This window comes from Procambarus clarkii, chromosome 78 (assembly GCF_040958095.1).
Source record: "Procambarus clarkii isolate CNS0578487 chromosome 78, FALCON_Pclarkii_2.0, whole genome shotgun sequence".
Taxonomy (NCBI): Eukaryota; Metazoa; Arthropoda; class Malacostraca; order Decapoda; family Cambaridae; genus Procambarus; species Procambarus clarkii.
This window is the reverse complement of record NC_091227.1, coordinates 11,453,148-11,473,562: the sequence shown is the minus strand read 5'-3', so window position 1 is coordinate 11,473,562 and position 20,415 is coordinate 11,453,148. Positions and strand designations below refer to the sequence as shown.

Sequence of the window (20,415 nt, the reverse complement as noted above, 5' to 3'; positions counted from 1 at the left end):
ATCAGAGCGCTGGCGGGCTGATGGGAAAATAGCCTCGGCTACCATTAGCTTTTGTCTGGACGTGATGGTCGAGTGCAACAACAACAGTTGGTTACCAAAAAGTTGTTCAATGTCAACCAATATTTTTTAACTAGTTGAATATGAAAAGGGCTGCAATTGTCCCAAGTTTCAGTACTTCAGCGTAAATAGAAAGGGAATTTTTTTTTTTCAAGGTTTTTTACACATTTTCAAGTCTGAATAAATAAACACACGTTTCAGATATAATTATTCTGTGACACTTTTCTGACACATTAGCATGTAATAAAGGATCTGTAGATAGATAATTTCCAAAACATCTTTTGTTTTCCTAATACAAATTTTCAAAGTTCCCCCCCAAAAATTATGCAAATATGGCATGTTTATTGCTATTATAAAATCAATAAATGAACTTAGAGAAAAAAGATATCTCCAACATTTCGAGACATGCACTCTACATACACTGTGTAAGTGTCATGTAAATTGAATAAAAAATGAAAAAGTTATTTGAACGTTTATGTTAATTAAAAAAAAAACAGCAAATAATAAAGTCTAAGGTTCTAAAATCTGTGGCTGAGGTTGACATCAACCAATTTTCTCCAAAATTGGCACCCTTACAGATAGGCTTACGTGCAGTCAGGTATATAAGTTTCATGCAAATCGTCCGATAAAAAAAATGAAAAAAAAAAATCTTTTTTTTTTTTAACTTGAATTTTTTTCCAATTAAACTAATTATAATATTTGTTTAATATATACCATTGTGATAGCAAAGAGTCATAGATATGATTTTAGTTGACACTTTTGTTTGATAATCGTTTTTGACCATTTTGGAATAATTTTGACACCTACTTCAATATTTTTTTTCTCCCTTCCTATTTATGCTACGATGCTGAAACTTGGACCAGATGAAACACTTTTCATATACAACTTACCAAAAAAGTTTGATTGAAATCGAACGAGTTTTCATTTATTGCTTTTTGGGGCAAATTGGAACCTACTGCCCCCTTAAAGAGTTGAGAGCATTTAAGGATGATAAGGAGTCACTTACAATTAATGTATCAAGTTTGGAGACTTGTACACATTTCAGTGCAAGGAGCAAGGCAAATAGTTCGGTCTGAAGGGTAGAGGCCCAGTTGTTTATTCGGACTCCCCACTCAAAGTACAAGCCATCGCCCATTGTCAGAACAACTGCACTTCCAGCTGAACCCGTGGTGCGGAGTAGGGAACCATCAGTGTATATGATTTGAGAGAGAGAATGCTCTGTGGTCAGAGCATCAATATGGCTTAAGGCGTTGAGCTTTACCACAAGACGAAGCTTGGGCTGATCTCTAATTTGCTTCTTGGGTGGAAAGAGAGGGATTAAAACTGGAAAGGGTGTAACCTCCCACGGTGCAGGAAAGTGCCGTTGTTGTTTCTCTTGGTACAAATCATGAACCTGATACATTCTGAGTTGAGTTCCAGTTTTTGTTATCCATTTGGAACCCCCTCCCCGCTCAGCTCGTTGTCGCCGTGTGGGGGCTTAGTGGGCGGCTGCCGGAGTGTGATGCTCCTTGGGACAGTCCTCTATCCTTTTCTAGCCTTGTGCTCCTGCTGCCGTCCTCTTCAATTCTGCTGGGCATCTTTTCCTTTTCCTTCTGTTTCGTTTTTCTCCCCCCTCTTCTCCTATCTGCTTGCCGTTTCCTGCCGACCTTTTGCTCGTTCTGGTTTTTCCCTTGGACTTCTATTTTGACGCCCGGGTGCTTGAGGAGGCATACTCTTGCACCCGTAGAACTGTAGTACCCGACGTCGAGAGCGAGGGGAACCTTTTATTGTCAATCCCCCTTTCGTCACTGAACCCGATCTCGACGGACTGTCGGTTTCTTAAGGTGGCGTTTGTGGGGCGTATACTCACGACGCACCCCTAGGAGGTCCCGACAAGATCGGCGGTAGCTTCTTGTTGGGTGTCCTGCCTCTAATTGTGGCTCCATGGTGGGTGTGGGGGCACATTCGTGAATGAATTCTTTTTTTCGTCAAGATGATAACCCCTGTTTCGGCTTCTTCTGGTTTACCTTCTCAGGCTCGTGAGGTAGGCGACCAAGCCCCCGAGTCGGTCCGTATTGGAAGACCGGGCTCTGTAGCCTCCACTGCATTGGGCCCCGACCTTGCTCCTCCTTTGGCCTCTCTGACTCCTTCCCCTGGCTCCCCTCCCTCCTCTGTGGTTGGGTCGAGCCCCAAGCCCCCAGTGGTGACTACCTCGTCCCCTGGCGCGGCTCCTTCTCTAGTTGTAACTACTGCGCCTTTTAACCCCTCTCTCTCTGGGGGTTCTCACCGCCGTCCTCGTCACGGCCGCCTTCGCTCGATTCCTTCCAGTTCTGCTACCTATCAAGCCTTGTTTGGTCCCGCTTCGTGGGCCAAATATTTTGATCTCCTCCCTCTTGATTCTGCGCCTCCTGACGATTTCTCCCTCCTTTGACATCTCATTGATTCCGTGGATGCCTCCATTACTTTCAACCCCACTCGTCTCGGTACACGTGTCGTTGCTGCTCCTTCTCAGGATGCTGCTTCCCGCTTGGCTGCCTTATTCTGCCTTGGCGAGACCCCCGTTCGGGTCTCGAAGAACGCTCAGTTGAATGCCAGTGTTGGCACTATTTTGCTCCCGCCCCATGTTGCGACCGGTGTTCGGGACCTGCGCGACTGCCACGACGATCTTCGACATATCCTTGCTGCCCAGGGCCATTCTATTCTCCAGGTGGACACGTTTACTCGTCCCCCTCGTGGTAGTCGCCGTCAACCCCTCCGGGTTGTGAAGATTACCTTTGATGGTAGGACCCTTCCACCCTCTGTCATTCTTGCTGGTGCCAGGTGCTCAGTCCAGGAGTACATTCCTTCTCCTCGGCTCTGCAACAAGTGCTGGAGGTTTGGGCATGGTGCCCTCCACTGCTCCGGGACTGTCTCTCTCTGTCCTTTGTGTGGTGGCGAAGGTCACTCTAAGTCGGAGTGCACTTCTCCCCAGGCTCGTTGCCTCAACTGCGGTGAGGCCCATCCTACCTTCTCCCGTGCGTGTGTCCATTACAAGCTTGAGGCAGCCGTCCTCAACTTGAAGCACCGGGAGCGTTTATCTTTTCCTGAGGCGAGGCGCCAGGTTCGCCGGCTCCCGCCTTATGCTAATATCTCTTATGCTCGCGTGTTGCGCTCTTCCTCTCCTCGTCCTTCCCGCCTTCCTCAGACTCACAACCGTTTCCGGGCCTTGGACCCTGATGCGCCCACTGCCCCCTCCTCTGTCCCTTTGGGTTCTCTCCCGAAGGATCCTCCTCCTGGTCCTCTGTCTGGGGTTCCCCTTCCTTCTCCCCGGTCTGTCGTGTCTTCTGTGTCTTCTTCCTCGTCCCCCTCCGATCCTCCTTCCCATCCTCTTCCTCCATCTATCGGCTCTCCCCACCGCCTGTCGGTGCGGGCGGATGTCCATCGCTCTCCTAACGGCCGTCGTGTGTGCTCCCGTTCGGCTTCTCCTGTTGAGACACTGGAATCCGTTGCCCGGTACGTAGTTGCTGGGACACCGGTCTCTTTAAGTCAGAAGCGTAAGCCTGGCTCTTCTCCTTCCTCTTCCCCAGCGGGTAAGAAGGCTTCGCTTTCTTCCTCAGCTCCTCCTTCTGGCTCTGTTGCTCCTTCCCCTCCCGTTTCAGTGCTTGCGCCCGCTGTTCCTGCTATGGAGGTTTCTTTGGCCCCTGCTTCCCTTTCGGTTGCTGCTCTTGCTGGGGTGCGCTCCCCTCTTTCTACTCCCCCTCTTCCTGCTGCTGTCCTTGACTGCTCCTCTCCGTTGTCTCCTCCTCTTCCTCCCCCTCCGGACCCTGCCCGCCCACCTCTGATCTGTTCTCCCGTTTCCTTCCCTCCGTCTTTGCTCAGTTTACCCATGCCCCCTAACCCTGACTTTGCTCACCCTGATCCCGACCCTGATATTCTTTAACGTGCTCTGTTGCTCTTTCGCCTTTGTTTCTTCCTTGTTCTCTGTTTTTGTCCTTTCTCTTCTCGTCGTTGTCCATTCTTCAATGGAACGTTCGAGGTTATTACGCCAATTTCCTCGCACTCCAACTTCTGATTTCGCGGTTTTCGCCCCTTTGTGTCTGTCTCCAGGAGCCAATGCTTGGTGCTCGTCCTGGTCGTTTTCGTGGCTATTCCTTTCTCTCCCCCCCCCCCCCCCAGCCATTGCTGGGGCTTCTAATTCTTCTGCTCTCTTGATTCGGGCTGATGTTCCCTTTGTTCCTTTACTTTTTCCTTCGCCTCTCCATTGTTCTGCTGCTCGTATCTTTGTGGGGAAATGGTACACAGTTTGTTCCATTTATCTCCCCCCGAGTGTCCCGCTCTCTCTTCCTGATTTGAAACACCTCCTAGACTCCTTGCCGGAGCCTGTGCTCCTGCTGGGTGACTTCACTTGTCGTCATTCTCTTTGGGGTGACGTTCTGACGAATACCCGGGGTCGCCTCCTTGAGCCGTTTCTCCTTTCTTCTTCCCTGTCTCTTCTGAATTCTGGTGAGCCCACTCATTTGGACTCTCGGACTCGCACCCTTTCTTGTCTTGATCTTTCTCTCTGCTCTTCTTCTCTTTACTTAGATTTCACGTGGCAGGTTCTTGATGACCTCCATGGAAGTGATCATTTCCCCATCCTTGTTTCCTTTTTCTCTTTTCGCCCTTCCCTCTCTTTCCCTAGGTGGCAGTTTGCTAAGGCAGACTGGACCCTATTTACCCTCAGTGCTGCTCTCTCTGACCTCTCCCTTCTGCCTCTCTCTCGCGCTCTCCTCCTTTTTCATGACACTGTCTTCAACGCTGCCCTCCGCTCTATTCCTCGCTCTTCCTCTCGGGGTCCACGGAAGTGCGTTCCCTGGTGGAATGCGGACTGTGCTCGGGCTGTCCGCTGTAAGCGTGCAGCCTGGAAGAGGCACCGCCGTAGGCAGACGACCGATTCTTTTCTTTTCTTTCGGAAAGCGAGTGCGGTGGCCCGTAGGGCCATCCGTACGGCTAAACGTGAATGTTGGGCATCTTATGTCTCAACAATTACGTCCGAAACCCCTCTGGCCCAGATCTGGAAGCGTATCCGCAAGATAGCAGGTAAGTTCGTTCCCGATGTTTCACCGGTCCTTCACCTCCATGATACTCTTGTGGCGGACCCGTTGCAGGTCGCTTCCGAACTGGGTTCCCACTTTTCTTCTGTTAGCTCTGGTCTTCATCTTCCCCAATCTTTCCTTCTTCGTAAACCTGTCCTTGAGTCTCGTCCTTTAGATTTCTGCACTCATCTTCAGCTTCCCTATAATGATCCCTTCTCTCTCTCTGAACTTCGTTCTGCCCTGGCCCTCTGCGGTTCTACGGCGGCGGGCTCCGATGGTATTCATTATGAGATGCTTCGCCATCTCCCTCCGAGCACGTCTCAGTATTTACTGAGTCTGTATAATCGGATCTGGGAGTCGTCGGCAGTCCCTGAGGACTGGCTCAATGCCGCTGTCCTCCCTGTTCGCAAACCGGGGTCTCTGGGTACTTCCCCTAAGGACTTTCGCCCTATTGCTCTCACAAGTTGTGTCTGCAAACTCTTTGAACGTATGGTTAACGTTCGTCTGATGTGGTTCCTGGAACACCATCACCTCCTCTCCCCTTCTCAATTTGGTTTCCGCAAGTGCCGCAGCACGACAGATGTCCTGGTGAACTTGGAGGTCTATATTCGTACTGCTTTTGCTGCGAAGACCTCCGTTGTTGCCGTCCTTTTTGACCTAGAAAAGGCTTACGACACCACTTGGCGTTATCATATCCTATCTCAACTTCATTCTTTTGGCCTTCGTGGTCATCTCCCTCTCTTTCTCCGCAGCTTCCTCTCTCGTCGTTCCTTTCGGGTGCGCCTTGGTACCGCTCTCTCTCCCTCTTTTCAGCAATACGAAGGTGTGCCCCAGGGTAGTGTTCTGAGCACTACTCTTTTTCTGGTTGCCCTCAATGGTCTTCTTTCCTCTCTTCCTTCTGGTGTCTTCTCCGCTCTCTATGTCGATGATCTTACCCTTTGTTGTCAGGGTGATGATTCACCTCTCCTTCAACGCCGGCTTCAACTTGCAATTGATGCCGTGTCGTCTTGGGCCACAGGTCATGGCTTCAAGTTCTCTACTTCTAAGACTTGTGCCATGACTTTTACGCGGAAACGGGTTGTTCTTCGTCCCTCTTTGTCACTTTATGGTCATCCCCTTGAATACAAAGATTCCGCGAAGCTTTTGGGGTTATTCCTTGACACTCGTTTGTCTTGGTCTCCCCATATCTCTTACCTCCGTGTTGAGTGCTCTAAGGCCCTTACCCTCCTTCGGGTCTTGTCCCATACTTCTTGGGGGGCAGATAGGCGCACTCTCCTTGCTTTACATTCCTCTCTCATCCTGTCTAAGCTCGATTATGGTTGCCCTGCTTACTCGTCTGCTTCTCCTTCTACTCTTCGCCGTCTTGATGCTTTGCACCATACTGGGTTGCGCCTCAGTTCTGGTGCCTTTCATTCGACTCCCATCCTTAGCTTGTATGTTGACACTGGCTTCCTGTCTCTCCAGGACCGCCGTGATCGCTACTGTCTTCGCTATCTTGCGTGGTCCTTGCAACATCCTTCCTCTCACCTCTGTCGTGCTTTAACTTTTACCCCTCCTGCGGTTCCTGTTCCTCTTCACCACCTCTCTCTTTCTGTCCGGTTATCTCGCCTACAGGATTCTCTTTCCATTCGTATTTCTGATGTTTCTCCTCGTGTTGTTCCTTCTTTGCCCCCGTGGAGGGTCCCTCTTCCGCGGTTTTGTACATCCTTGACCCGTATCACTAAAGCTTTTACCCCTCCTACGGTTCTAAAACGCCTTTTCCTCGAGCACTTTTCTTCTCACTCCCGCTCCGTTTCTGTCTTCACCGATGGGTCTAAGTCAGCGGACGGTGTTGGCTACTCTGTTGTTTTTCCTGATCGCACTTATATGTGTTGCTTGCCTCCGGAGACTAGCATCTTTACAGCGGAACTTTATGCTATTCTCTATGCTCTTCGTCTCCTGCTTTCTCGTTGTCAGTCTTCCTTTGTGGTTGTTGTTGACTCTCGTAGTGCCCTCATGGCTCTCGGGTCCTTTAATCCGGTTCATCCAGTAGTTGTCGAGATCTAGCATTGGCTGTTTCTCGTTCACAGTAAATTTAAGTCGGTTGAGTTTTGTTGGGTTCCCAGCCATATTGGTGTGTCTTTAAATGAGTGTGCGGATGCTGCCGCCAAGGAAGCTGTCCGCTCTTGTCCCATCTCTCGTAAAGGCATTCCGTATTCCGACTTTTACCCGGTTATCCATTCCTCAGTCCTTACCCGTTGGCAGGCTTCTTGGTTGTCTGTTACTGGTAACAAGCTACGTACTCTTAAATGTTCCTTTCAGTCTTGGTGTTACATCTGTGCCGTTTGTAGGCTGTCTCGTGCGTTGTTTCACCTCCGGCCTGTTCTTGCACTGCTTGGGCTGTCCTGGTCTCTGGACAGCGTGCTCTTCCTTCTCCTCAGTTGGTGGTGGCCCCTTCTGTTCGGGTTTGTTTTGACGGCTCTTTTCCTGTTGGCATTTCCCTCTAGGGCTCGGGTCGCTGAGCTTCTTGCTCTCCTTCGGTCATGGCATTTGGTTTGTTCGGTTGCAGCCGTCTCCCTCTTTTCTGGCACGGGTGAGACTGCAGCGTTCCGGGGGGATCCTTGGTTTGTTGGTGCTTGGTTGGTTGGGCTGGGGTGCATTGTGTTTTGTGTTCTGTTGTGGCCTTCCGCTGTTCTTTGCGCGCTGTGGCTTCTGTGTCCTGGGTGCGCATTCGGTTGATCCGGTTCCGTTCTTCCCTGTTCATGGGAGACAGTGTCCTGGGTCGTCCACCGCGTTATTGCGGCTAGCCAGCCTGTGTTCTTTGCCTGTGGCATTCGTGGTTTCGCTGCTCTTACTGCTGTCTTGGTGGCGTGTCCTTGCTGACTTCGGGCATGGGGTTTTTTGGCGGTTGTATATGGGAGCATGGCTGCTCGTTGTCTCGTGTTGTTCCCGGGCTCGTTCGGGCTTGTGTCGCCTTGGGTTGGCTGTTGCAGACAGTTGTCTCGCTTTCCGTTGAAGGGTGTGTGGTGTTCGCCTCCTGGATCCATCCCTTTGACCTTCCTCTGTGGGTAGTTAGCTCCAGGGAGCTGACGGGGTTCCCCCCAGAAAACCAGCATTGAATATAATGAAACACCATTTTCTGGGTTCGCTGGGTCGCCGGAGGCTCCCCGGTGACCCTCCTTCCCTCCCTCCGGTCGGCGGTTTTTCGCGTGTTTTGACATCCAGCCTCAGAACTGATGGGTGGATAGCCGGCGTGAGAGGTCTGGGGCTCCCCCTTCCGGGGAGGGGGGGAGCTGCGCTGACAGAGGCGCGGTGACGTGTGACGTCATACTTGTTTACTTGTTTTCTGTTGGGGAGTTCTATCCACTAATTTTGCTTTATGTGGCAATTTTCACCAGAATAGGGGTTTGTTTTGGGATGCTTACCTTTCTGGGTGCCTGACCTGGTCGATGGCAGACATAGAATGCTTCCAACCACACGGGGGTTTCTATAGGCCATTGCTCCCCTTGCCTCTCGAGAGGGGGGCCAGGTTCTGGCTCGTGGTCCCCGGTAGGCCCTAATAACTCCATACACATGATTGATGCTAAAGTCTGACATAAGCATATCAGCCTGGTATTGCTCCGGGGAGCCTCCAGGTCTCATCCAGAAAATGGCGTTTCATTACATTCAACACTGGTTTTTTTGAGTGGTTTATTAACAGTTGTAGGTTGATCTTTGATCTTTTTGAACTCCCGCTTCATGAAGAGAACAAGGCTGCTGGAAAAGGTATATATTAATGCTTGGAGTGCCACAATTGTCACTGGAAGCATGGCATATTTACAGTGTCTATTGTGAGCCACCGATATAATTCATGGAATGCTACCAATGTGCAGCAAAGGAGGGCATTTCGTTAAATTGTATTCAATGCTTTATTTTTCACACTGAACTTTGTTGTTAGTATTTTAATAGCAAAGATGGAAATAGCAGGTAATTTTCTTACTAGAAATTAAAAATAATATTTCCTATCCACATTTCAACTCTTGTTAGTAATTAGACCAATAGTAAGACCCATGTCTTACTATTTTTAAACGATGCTGTTGGTTGACCAACTTGTATATTGGCTATTTTCTACCATGTTCCCCCCTTTTTTATCTTTTTTTTTCTTTCAACGCAATTTATACTTTAAGCTCACTTATTATTAGGTGAGCATTAAGTTTTAGTCTAAGTGTTTTTTCCCCACCACACCTTGCCTGAAACGCTATGCGTACTAGTGGCTTTAGGTACTGTATTTACTAGCTCTATTATGTTTTAATCCAGCATTATGTTTGTAAATCAACTATGTATGTACTTTCCTGAATAAAATTTACTTTACTTTACTTACTTACTAAAGTTCTTCGCCAAAAATCAAGAACTAATACCATACATTCATTTTAGATTCAATAAAAATATTTCAATATCTGGGAACATATGATACCTTTAGGCATTCCTTCTCCTAGCCCTCATAATGATAAACAAGATGTTCCTACATGCTAATTATGTATGCTCAGTCCATTTCACCAATGGTATCTCTACCAGGAATGCTGCTGCTTTCCAAGTCTTCTCACCTAGAAACTTTTTCTCACATAAATCTTCTCAAACTGTAATCACTGCCTTCATGTGTATCTCTTGTAAAACTCCTATAAATATTTCCATTGACTTGCAAGTTTTCATTAAGTTTACCCCATCAACTACAAAATGATGTTCCAAAATATTTATATTTTCATCTGTATATACAGTATATACAGTACAGTATACGATTTAGCCATTTTTCATCAACCTCAGTATTTTCACAAACATTATTTCTATTAATCATGTCTGGCAAAGAGGATACCTTAATTAAGATACATTTTTAATTCTTTAACAGTGCAAATTATATATACTGTATACAATTTTGGTCTGCCTGCACAGCGCACATCATATATACATTTTCAAGTACCATGTAAGATTTACAATCCCAGGGCTACACAGGGTTCACATCAGCTTCCTCAAGGCTCTATTAAACAGACACCATTTAAAAAAAAATTGTGGGTGACATTCACAGGTACGAAGGCCTCGGTACTGAGTGAGCTACCAAGGCTGGTGTACGCAGCATGATCTAACAGTACTGCTGTTCAGCTTGTGACCACAGCATTGCCTAAAAATGTCAAAATATATATGTAACTGCTATTATTTAATGATGATAGTATTACAAAAGAGCCTGTGATAAAGACTGTGTACAATGTTCAGATATCAGTGAAAACAATATTGGTCAAGATGTTCACAGCACTAGCCACAACACACTGCCATTATTTGGTCCATCTTAGAATCTTGAAACAACTTCTTGTGTTTCTGTACAAAATAAACTTTGAGGAAAATTATTCATTTACATGATTTAGTGACCATGATTCTGAAAATAACAGCATTGTAGTGAGAATTAGTGATGTGCATAGTATGGTGGGAGAAGGAATCTTGGTGAGGGAGTGAGGGAGGTAGTGTCAGCTGGCGGGTGTGTGGCGACCACTGTTATCGTCTGGACTCACCATACCAGCTTAGTGGTTTGTTACGATGAACACAAAAGTAGATACAGTACAGTGGCACCTCGATTAACGAGCGGCTCTATTTATGAGCATTTCCAGTAACGAGCGAGCCACTCACAGCAAATTTGTCTCTATTGACGAGCTTCACCTCAATTAACGAGCAAAACCACATGGTGCTTCCTAGTGTCTCGCGCGTTCTTGCAAATTCTCGGATGCCTCCGACGCCAGTGTTGTTGTATCGTGCACAACAAGCATCCCTCTGCATTTATTTGTGTTTTTCTTTGTTTTTTTTGTGGTTTTGTGACTACAAATTGTAACGCACGATGTCGCCAAAGAAGCTGCTTGCTAAAGATAGTGTTGTCAAGATGAAGAAAGACACAATTACTGTGGATTTGAAGAAGGAAATTATAGCAAAGCATGAGCATGGTGTCTGTGTGACTGATCTCACAAGGGAGTATGGCAGAGCCTCATCAACAATTTGCACCATTAGTAAAGGGATGAGGAGGTAAGGGAGGATGCTGCCTCTTCCAGTGAGATCAGGGAAGTGTTGGGAATGTTTGAAAAGGTGATCGCCTTCTTGGGAAAGCATCACCTTGATAAAGCAGTGACAAAACGGGGTGTGTAGATGTTTAATGACAATTTGCTGTCTCGTTTTAGGGACATCTTAAAACAAACACAAAAGCAATTGTCAATAGATATGTTCTTTGCAAAAGTAGAGAAAAGAAGAGCCAGTGATAGTGAACCACAACCCGGTCCCAGTGGGGTGAAATTCCCAAGAAGAGAGAACCCGCCTGACTCAGAGGTGGATTCTCCTTCCACACCATAAACCCTCTCCTCCTTCCCACCTCCCCATCGTCTCCCTCAAGCCAGCAACGACTCTTCATAAGGTAAAGTAAACATGAAAACAGTACAACAAAACATTTATAATTACAGGTGCAGTATTATATTTACATAAAAAAATGTCATACAAGTATGGATGTTTTTGGGAGTGGAAGGGATAAAATTTATTTCCTTTATTTTAAATGGGGAAATTTGTTTCTTAAGACGAGTTTTCCACATAACGAGCTCGGTGCCAGAACGGAATAAACTCATTAATAGAGGTACCACTGTACTTATATATAATGTGTGTATAGTGTAATAACAGCAAAAAGAGTATGTTGGGAGGAGTCATTTTGGTGAGGGAGATGATGTCGTCTGCTAGCTGGTGTGTGCCGAGTCATTTTGGTGAGGGAGATGATGTCGTCTGCTAGCTGGTGTGTGACTTGTCATGCAGTGTAGGGTGGCCAATATGCTGCTTGGACACCATATCAGATTAGTTGTACAGTTATGGTGAACAAAACATGTACTGCAGAAATTTATATATAACATGTGTATATAGTATAATAACAGCACAAACTGTATGGTGGGAGGATGGATATTGGTGAGTGAGGTAGCATCGTCTGCTGGCAAGTGTATTGGTGGCCACTATGCTGTTTCAATGCACCATACCAGCTTAGTGGTTTGTTATGGTGAACAAAACATGTAGGTACTTCTATATAATAGTGTTATTGTCTGTTATTATTATTGTCCTCTGTTATTGTCTCTCATTATACCTTAGTTGTACAGTTATGGCAAACAAAACATGTAGATACTTATATATTTATATATAACATCTGTACTGTATATAGTGAATAAAAGCAAAAACAGTATGGAGGGAGGAGGAATGTTGGCGAGTGAGCTGTTGTTGAAGAAGGGATGGAGGTGGCATTGGCTGGCTGGTGTGTGGCGGTCACTCCTCATTGTTTTGACTCACCATACCAACTTAGTGGTTTGTTATGGTGAACAAAACATGCAGATACTTATATATAACCTGTGCTTAAATTGTAATAACAACAACAATATATTTTTATTGTTTTATGAACATAATAACTGAATTACTAATATGCACACCACACTTTTAAGTATAGCGAAGGTTCACATATTTTATTATATAAATATATCACACTACACACTATTGAATATTCTTACTGTAAAAAAAAGGGAGAGAAAAATACATCAGACATATGAGGAGACCACCTCGGACGCGTACTGTGTCAGCGCGAATCTTGCCAGACTTCCTCGCCCTATTGCGGCCAAAATATGTCACCTACAATTTTGTTATTATTTTTCCAAAAGATCAAGAAACACATTTTAACAATCTTAGAAAAAAACAAATTTACTTTTTTTTCTTGTGCACAAAAGTGTTGTCAGCTATTGTCAGCAGCACTGCCCAGGGGTTAAGTATGTAGAGAAAATAGATGATGAAACTTTATTTATTTCTTTATTAAATCATAAATAATTATAGATATAAAATTATCATTATAAAAACATTATCTTTAAAAATATCAAACATTATCTTTAAATCAGCAAAAAACCAGTGTTGAATGTAATGAAACACCATTTTCTGGGCGAGTCCCTGAGGCTCCCCAGAGCTTACTAGGCTGATATGCTAATGACAGACTTTGGCATCAGTCATGTGTATAGAGTTCTGTGGGCCTACCGGGCACCACGAGCCAGAACCTGGCCCCCTCAGAAGAGGCAAAGGAAGCAAATGGCCTATGGAAACCCCCGTGTGGTTGGAAGTATTCTATGTCTGCCATCGACTGGGTCAGGCACCCAGAAAGGTAAGCATCCCAAAACAAACCCCTATTCTGGTGAAAATATTGCTACCAAAAGCTGAACAAGTGGATAGAACTCCCTTAAACGAAATGAGCAAACAATCATGACGTCACACATCGCTGCGCCGCTGTCTGCGCAGCTCCCCCCTCCCCAGGAGGGAGAAAGGGGGGGGGGTACCCCAGACCCCACACGCCGGCTATCCACCCTTTGTTCTTAGGCTGGATGTCAAAACACGTGAAAAAAACGCCGACCGGAGGGAGGGAGGGATGCCGGGGAGCCTCCGGGTCTCATCCAGAAAATGGTGTTTCATTACATTCAACGCTGATTTTCTGGGGGCAGCCCCTATGGCTCCCCGGAGCTAACTACCCACAGAGGAAAACCTAGGGACTTACCTGGGAGGTGGTCGCTGCTCACTCCTCAACTCGAAGTTGAGACAACTGGCTGCAACCGCCGATTCAACGTGACACAGGCCCGACTAGGCCCAGGGACGTTCACAAGGTTCACGAACAGCCAGGACCCTGTTTGACCGCCAAAAACCCCGTTCCCGAATGTCAGCCCAGGACATGTTGCCAAAGACGACAGCAAGAACAGTGAACTTACGAACGTCATGGGCATAGGGATAGACCACAGGCTGGCTAGCCTTAATAACTCTGCGGACGATCTGGGAGACCCGCACCCACGAACAAGGAAGAAGGGAAACCCGGATCAACCCAAAGCACGTCCCCGGACACAAGCCGTGGCGTGCAAATAACGGCGAAGAGCCGCAACTGGACACAAAACATGATGCAACCCTGGCCTAACCAACCAAGCATCCACTACCCAGGGACCCCTCCAGAAAGCAGTAGTCTCATTCTTCTTTGCCAGAAAAGAAGGAGACGGCTGCAAACGAACAAAACCCTCACGAAGACCGAAAGAGCAGAAACTCCTGTGGCGAAGGAGAACATGTAGCTCACCAACCCGACCCCCAGAGGCCAATGCCAACAGAAAAAGAGCCTTGGAGAAACAATCCTGAACCAAAGGGGCCACAACAAATCGAGGAGAAGAAAGATAAGAGAGCACTCTGTCCAATGACCACGATGGCGCAGGTGGCGCATGAGCAGGCTGGAGGTGAACCAACGCCCGAGACAGCTTGCGAAACAGTGCAGAAGTAACATCAATACCGAAAGCAAGCTGAAGCGGCTCCGCCAGGGCCGCTCGATATGAGGTGACAGTGTTAGGCATAAGGTGAGGTCCTGGAACAACCAAGAGAGAGGACAACATCACCCGAACAGAAAGCGAAGTACAACGACAAAGACACAAGAATAAACGAAAGGACCGGCAGGAAACTTCGTACTGCCCACCTGATCACCATTGAGATGATTATAAACTCGAGTAAAAAATACCATACATGATGACTCGAGGAGAAGATCGAACCAGCCACATGACGTTCCGGTCCGATCTGCTGGAAAAGGCGGAGCTGCGGGAAAATCTCCATGTTCAGACATCGAGCGAGCACCGCCTGACACCACGGTTGAACCGGTTACCATAGGGCCAAGAGGACAACTCTCACCTGGTAAGTCTCCAAGTGAGTCAGGACCTGGAGCAACAGCTGAACTGGGGGAAAGAGGTACAGGAACCCCCACCTTGACCAGTCCTGCCAAAAGGCATCGACCCCGACGGCCTCGCAGTCGGGGAAGGGCGCCACATACAGGGGAAGGTGCTGCAACAACGCCGACGCAAAGAAGTCCACCTCGGGGCGACTGAACGTCCGGCAAAGCCAACTGAAGGAGTCAGCATCGACCATCCATTCCGTGGAGAGGGGAACGATACAGGACAGGCCGTCGGCCAAGACGTTGGACACGCCCCGCATGTGAACTGCCAGGAGAGCCAAACCCCGAGAACTCAGCATATGAGTCACCCGAAGTGACCAGCGTCAAAAAGCCAAGGACCGCATCGAACCCTCCTGGTTCAGACAATGAACCACTGGGGAGCAGCTCGAATGAAGCCAGATCGCCGATCCGCAGGCGATCCAATCCCTCCGAAGAGCAAACCACACCGCCGCGAACTCCTGCACCGTGCTGTGGACTCGATGGAAGGACGGACACCACCATCCCTGGCCAGCCTAGTGAGCACTGGTCACATAACTCCAGCCAAGAACAATGCATCTGTGAACACATCGAGTAAGGGCTCGGGTCGGCTCCAAGGCACTGAACCCCGAAAAACCAGAAGAGGAAGCCGGCAATGCAGCAGCCTACACAAGGCCCCTAGGGTCCGAACCCAGCGATCGTGAGAGAGGAGGAAGGGATGTCCCCGAAGGAACCAGAACAGCCGACGAAGCCAAATCTGACTTGGAGGGTAGACCATCATCGCGAAGTTCAGGCTCCTGCACAGACCCTCGAGCAACTGCCAGGTGATCCGGGAGCTCCCCCTGAAACAGGCGCAAGCGGGACCGCAGCTGCAGGAGAGAGACTGGAGGGAGAGACAAGGAAGCGGTCCGAGAGTCCCACAAAAGACCCAGCCATGTCCAAACCTGGGAGGGAACCAAATAGGACTTCCTCCAGTTTACCAAGAACCCAAACCCAGTGAGCTGGGAAAGAACCAAATCCCTGGCTAGCAGACAACTGAACCGGCTAGGAGCCCAAACCAGCCAGTCGTCAAGGTAGGCCAACACCCGAACACCTAAAAGACGCAGACGGGCCACAACTACCCGTGTAAGGCGTGTGAACACGTGAGGAGCCAGGTTCAACCCGAACGAGAGACAATGAAAGCAGTAACACTGCCGCCCAACAACAAAACCGAGCCAGTCCCTGAAGCCCGGATGAATCGGGACGTGCTAATAAGCGACCCGAAGATCCAGGGACACCATCCAAGAAACCGGTCCCAACAGGAGCTGAATCTGGGACAGCATAGTCATTTGAAAGGAGGGGGCAATGAACACAGGGGCTCAGACGGGACAAGTCCAGAATGAACTGCAGATCCGCACAGTCCTGTTTCGGCACTGGAAACAGACGGGAAACCCACCTGAAGGACGTCGTCGTTTCGATGATGCCCAAGCGAACCCACTCCAAGACGACTTGACGGAGCGCAGGAGAAGAGGCTTGCCCCGCCAGCCCCGAACCCCTCAAAGGGGCAGGGGGCCACCCAACGCCACCGCAGGCTGAAAGACACGACCCGAAATGCTTACAAATCATGGTACCAGACATGAGGGAACAGCACAAGCTTCCCCCCCCCCATCGCCCCGTCAATGGGGCGAACCGCGAAAGGGCCGGCGCCCCTTATGAGACCCAGAACCCCAAAGAAGGCGAACACCACGCCAACCAGCCGAAGGCGGGTCCGAAGGTGGAGCCGAGCCCGAACCTGGCACCAGTGGCCTACCATGATGAGAGGAACCCCGAGCCCTGGCATGACCCCTCCGGGAAGGTACCCCCCAGGACCCCCGGAGAACCATCAAGTCCGACATCGGATGGCAAGTGGCCGACGCCGTCTGAATATGCTGCGCTACAGCCGCAGGAGCAAAAAGCAGCGGACAAAAAGGCGAAGACATCCTAAGAGCCATGGCCCAGGCCGAATCCATAGAGGAGGCAAGCACCGCCTGTCGACACACGAGCCAGGAAGCGTAAAACTGGGCAACTGCATCCTGCAAGATCGGCGCAAAAAGCTTCAACAAGGCAGCCAACGCGCGAGCAGCCGAGCCCAAGGCACCGGACTCTGGAACGGCCCCGAAGGCCCCCACGTCCTCCCCAAGCCAGTCTGAAGACAGCTCCAGGAGGGAAAAGAAGCACAAGGCCGAAGTCAAGAGGCCCCTGGTGCGAAAATCCTCAACCACCTGCGTAGCTGAAAGGGAGGGAACCTGCACATGGAGCTGCAGAACACCAACATCCCGGGGAAGGGCAGGAGAAAACAAGCACTCGTTGAAATGCTCAAGGTCGCCCCCAAGAAAACCTGAACCACAGGAGAAACCTCGCACCATTCAAGCATGCTGGAACGACAGAAAGAATGCCAGGCCTCCAAGGCAAAGATAGGACAGTCCGCCAGCCAGGACGACTTCGGAACCTCGTAACGGACCTAGAAAGAGAACAAAGTCCCAAACCTGAAAGACGACGGATCCATCACCGAAGCATAATCTGGATCACGCAGGAGGTAAGCCGCAAGGGCCGCCCGCACCGCAGACGGTTGGATGCGGGAAGCCGAGAACCTCCGGAAAGACAGAACCGACGCACCCGAGGGGGACACGGAACCAAACCTGGGGAGGGGAAGACACCAAATCCAAGTCGTACGGGGAGGGGAGAAAAGAGAACCCCACTCCTTGTAACAATACACCCTGCTCCGAGTGGAGAAAAACCCAGGCGGGGTCCAGCCGGGCCCAAGGCCCCCAAGTCAGCTCCTCCCCAGCCCTAGGATCTTCCTTCTCGGGACCCGGGGCCAAGTCATCCTCAGAGCACTGGCCCCTAAAGAAAAGGCCGGCACAGCCAAGTAAGCCTAACAGAAGAGGGCCACTGGTCAGACCCAGAGGCTTTGGCTGGGGGATTGGACTCAAAGGCCTCCGTCGCCACACCGGAAAGGACTTCCCAAGACCTCCCGAGACTCAAGACCATCTAAACCCTGCCCCGACTCTGAAACCCTCAGATGTTTTGGAGCTGGAAGCAGGGGGGGGGGGGAGGACCAGAACGAACCACAGAAGGGGAAGGACGAGGAGATTTGGACTGAACCAAGCTCGAAGCATCTGGATGAGCAACCAACCTAGCGCATTGCAACAACCTAAAATGCGCATGCAACACTTGCGCTGCCTGTACCCACAAAAGATCATCATCAGACCGGGTAAATTGAGTCACTAGCAAGCAGCAGAACTCACAGGAATCAGGGTCGAAAGTGTCACCGACCCAACAGGCAGAGTGACGGAGGCAAAAACCGTGAGGATCACCCTGAGTCAAGGGGACCAAGCAACCCTCAAACTCGCATGAAGTGATGGGGGGCTCCGGGGACACACGTGCCCCCTTGGGGATTCCCAGGGTCCCGAGCGCTAACTATAAGAGAGACTCGCGCCCAGGTAAGCCAAGGCAGGGTACCTCTAACCAGCACCCAAAACTACCAAACAATCTAAAAGCTGAACCCAGGGACGTGTACACTCACGGGGACCTAGCTGGGGGGGCACCACCAAATAACTGTGCACAGATCAGGCCCAAGAAGGGCAAGCAAGGCAGACCCTCCCCCCCTCCCCCCCCCCCCACAAGGCACAAAACAAAAAGAAAAAATCCCGCAACAGGACAACGCACCCCAAGAAACAGAGCCGGCCGCCGTGAATGGTGACAACAAGTTGCGAAGTACCCTGCGCCCCACCAGTGCAAACTGCCTCTTACCCTAAGGTAAACAAGGAAGACAAAACCCCCAAGCACGCAAAGCACAGCCGAAAAACCGAGCAGTCAGACGGCCTAGTAGAGGCAGGCCCCCGAGGAACTTATGGAAGGTGGCCCCAAGCTCCAAGGGCAGTACTTAAAGTGCACCTAGGAACGATAACCCTAGGCGCATGCAGCTTGAGTACTGTAGAATAACTCCTGGCTCTCGCACCCTTGGAAGACAGCCACCACACACTAAGTACAGCGCTGAAAAACTCTGGAGCCAAGCACACGACCACTGCTTTTAGCATCAGCTTGATAACTAAGGGTGGATGGCCGGCATGTAGGGGCTGGGGTCCCCCCCTTCCCCCTCCTGAGGAGCGGGGAGCTGCGCAGACAACGGTGCGGCATCGTGTGACGTCATGATCGTTTGCTCGTTTCGTTTAGGAGAGTTCTATCCATTTGTTCGGGTTTTGGTAGTAATATTTTCACCAGAATAGGGGTTTGTTTTGGGATGCTTACCTTTCTGGGTGCCTGACCCGGTCGATGGCAGACATAGAATGCTTCCAACCACACGGGGGTTTCTATAGGCCATTGCTTCCCTTGCCTCTTCTGAGGGGGCCAGGTTCTGGCTCGTGGTGCCCGGTAGGCCCATAGAACTCCATACACATGACTGATGCCAAAGTCTGACATTAGCATATCAGCCTAGTAAGCACCAGGGAGCTGCAGGGGGCGCCCCCAGGAAAAAATCATTTCAGTCTGATTACAATATACTTCAGTCAATATACAAATGAATTTTTATAAAAAATATTATAAATTACTTAAGTTAATACAGTACTTAAACATCACCCTACAGGTCTGTATGAACATGCAACCATTAGCCAAGTCACGAACACATGCTCTGGATAGCAAACTGTTACACAACTTACAGCCAAAGAAACTTTATCTCCACGGCATTCCACAATTTCTCGTCCAATACTTGAACTGCAAAGAAAATTAATATAATAAATCAGATTATGAGAAAAATTCCAATTTAAAATTCAGTCACAAGCTTATGATTAGAGTAAAAAAGTAAAAACCAGTGATGATGGTAATGAAACACCAGTTTCTGGGTGAGCCTCGGAGGCTCCCTGAAGCTATTTTACTGATCAAGTGCCATACTACTTGAGTGTCATCAGTCGCAGAGTTCTAGGCAACAGGGGACCATGAGCCAGAACCTGACACCCTCAAAGAGATGCAGGGAACAATGGCCTATGAACACTTTATATTTAAAATATGTCTTACTTGCCATGAACTAGGGAAGGGACCCTGAGAGGTAGGCAAAATAAAACAGAACACTTCCTGGTTGAAATTGTGACCATCATCCTCAGAAGAGCAAAAGAATTCTCCAAGAAAGGAATCACACAAGCAAAACATTGTCCAACAACCCCCCCACTCATGAATGCCACCTCCCCCCCCCTTATGGGGAAAGGGGGAGGCAGTCTGGGTGATCCAGGCCACCCGCAGTCAGTTCTTTGAATGATGAAAACCACCGACTGGAGGGAGGGAGGGAAGGTGTCAAGGAGCCTCCGGGGGCTCACCCAGAAACTGACGTTTCATCACATTCAACATTATATGAATGAGGAGCCTGTTGGCTCTGTGAAGCTATCTACTCACAGAGAAGGTAAGACAGGGCAGTGATATGGTGGAGGCAGATGCCAAACAGTTTCAAATGTAGATTTGGTAGAGCCCAATAGGCTTCAGAATCTGTACACCAGTTGGTTGACAGTCGAGAGGTGGGACAAGGGTCAAATCTCAACCCCTGGCAAGCACAACTATGCGAGTACAGGGACTAACCAGGGAAGCGGCAGCACTGAGGTCTCA

At 49.1% G+C, this 20,415-nt stretch overlaps 1 protein-coding gene across 2 annotated transcripts in view; it reads right to left on the bottom strand.

Annotated features, from left to right (window-relative positions):
* Positions 1-19,232: 19,232 nt before the first annotated feature.
* The window catches only part of LOC123746140 (centrosomal protein of 76 kDa), a 245,210-nt gene continuing 244,027 nt past the window's right edge, over positions 19,233-20,415 (bottom strand). For both annotated transcript variants that reach the window (XM_069314067.1, XM_069314066.1), the window contains exon 13: positions 19,233-19,536. In XM_069314067.1, the coding sequence (XP_069170168.1) occupies positions 19,398-19,536 (139 nt within the window). In that variant the 3' untranslated portion in view covers positions 19,233-19,397. The remainder of the gene's footprint in view (positions 19,537-20,415) is intronic.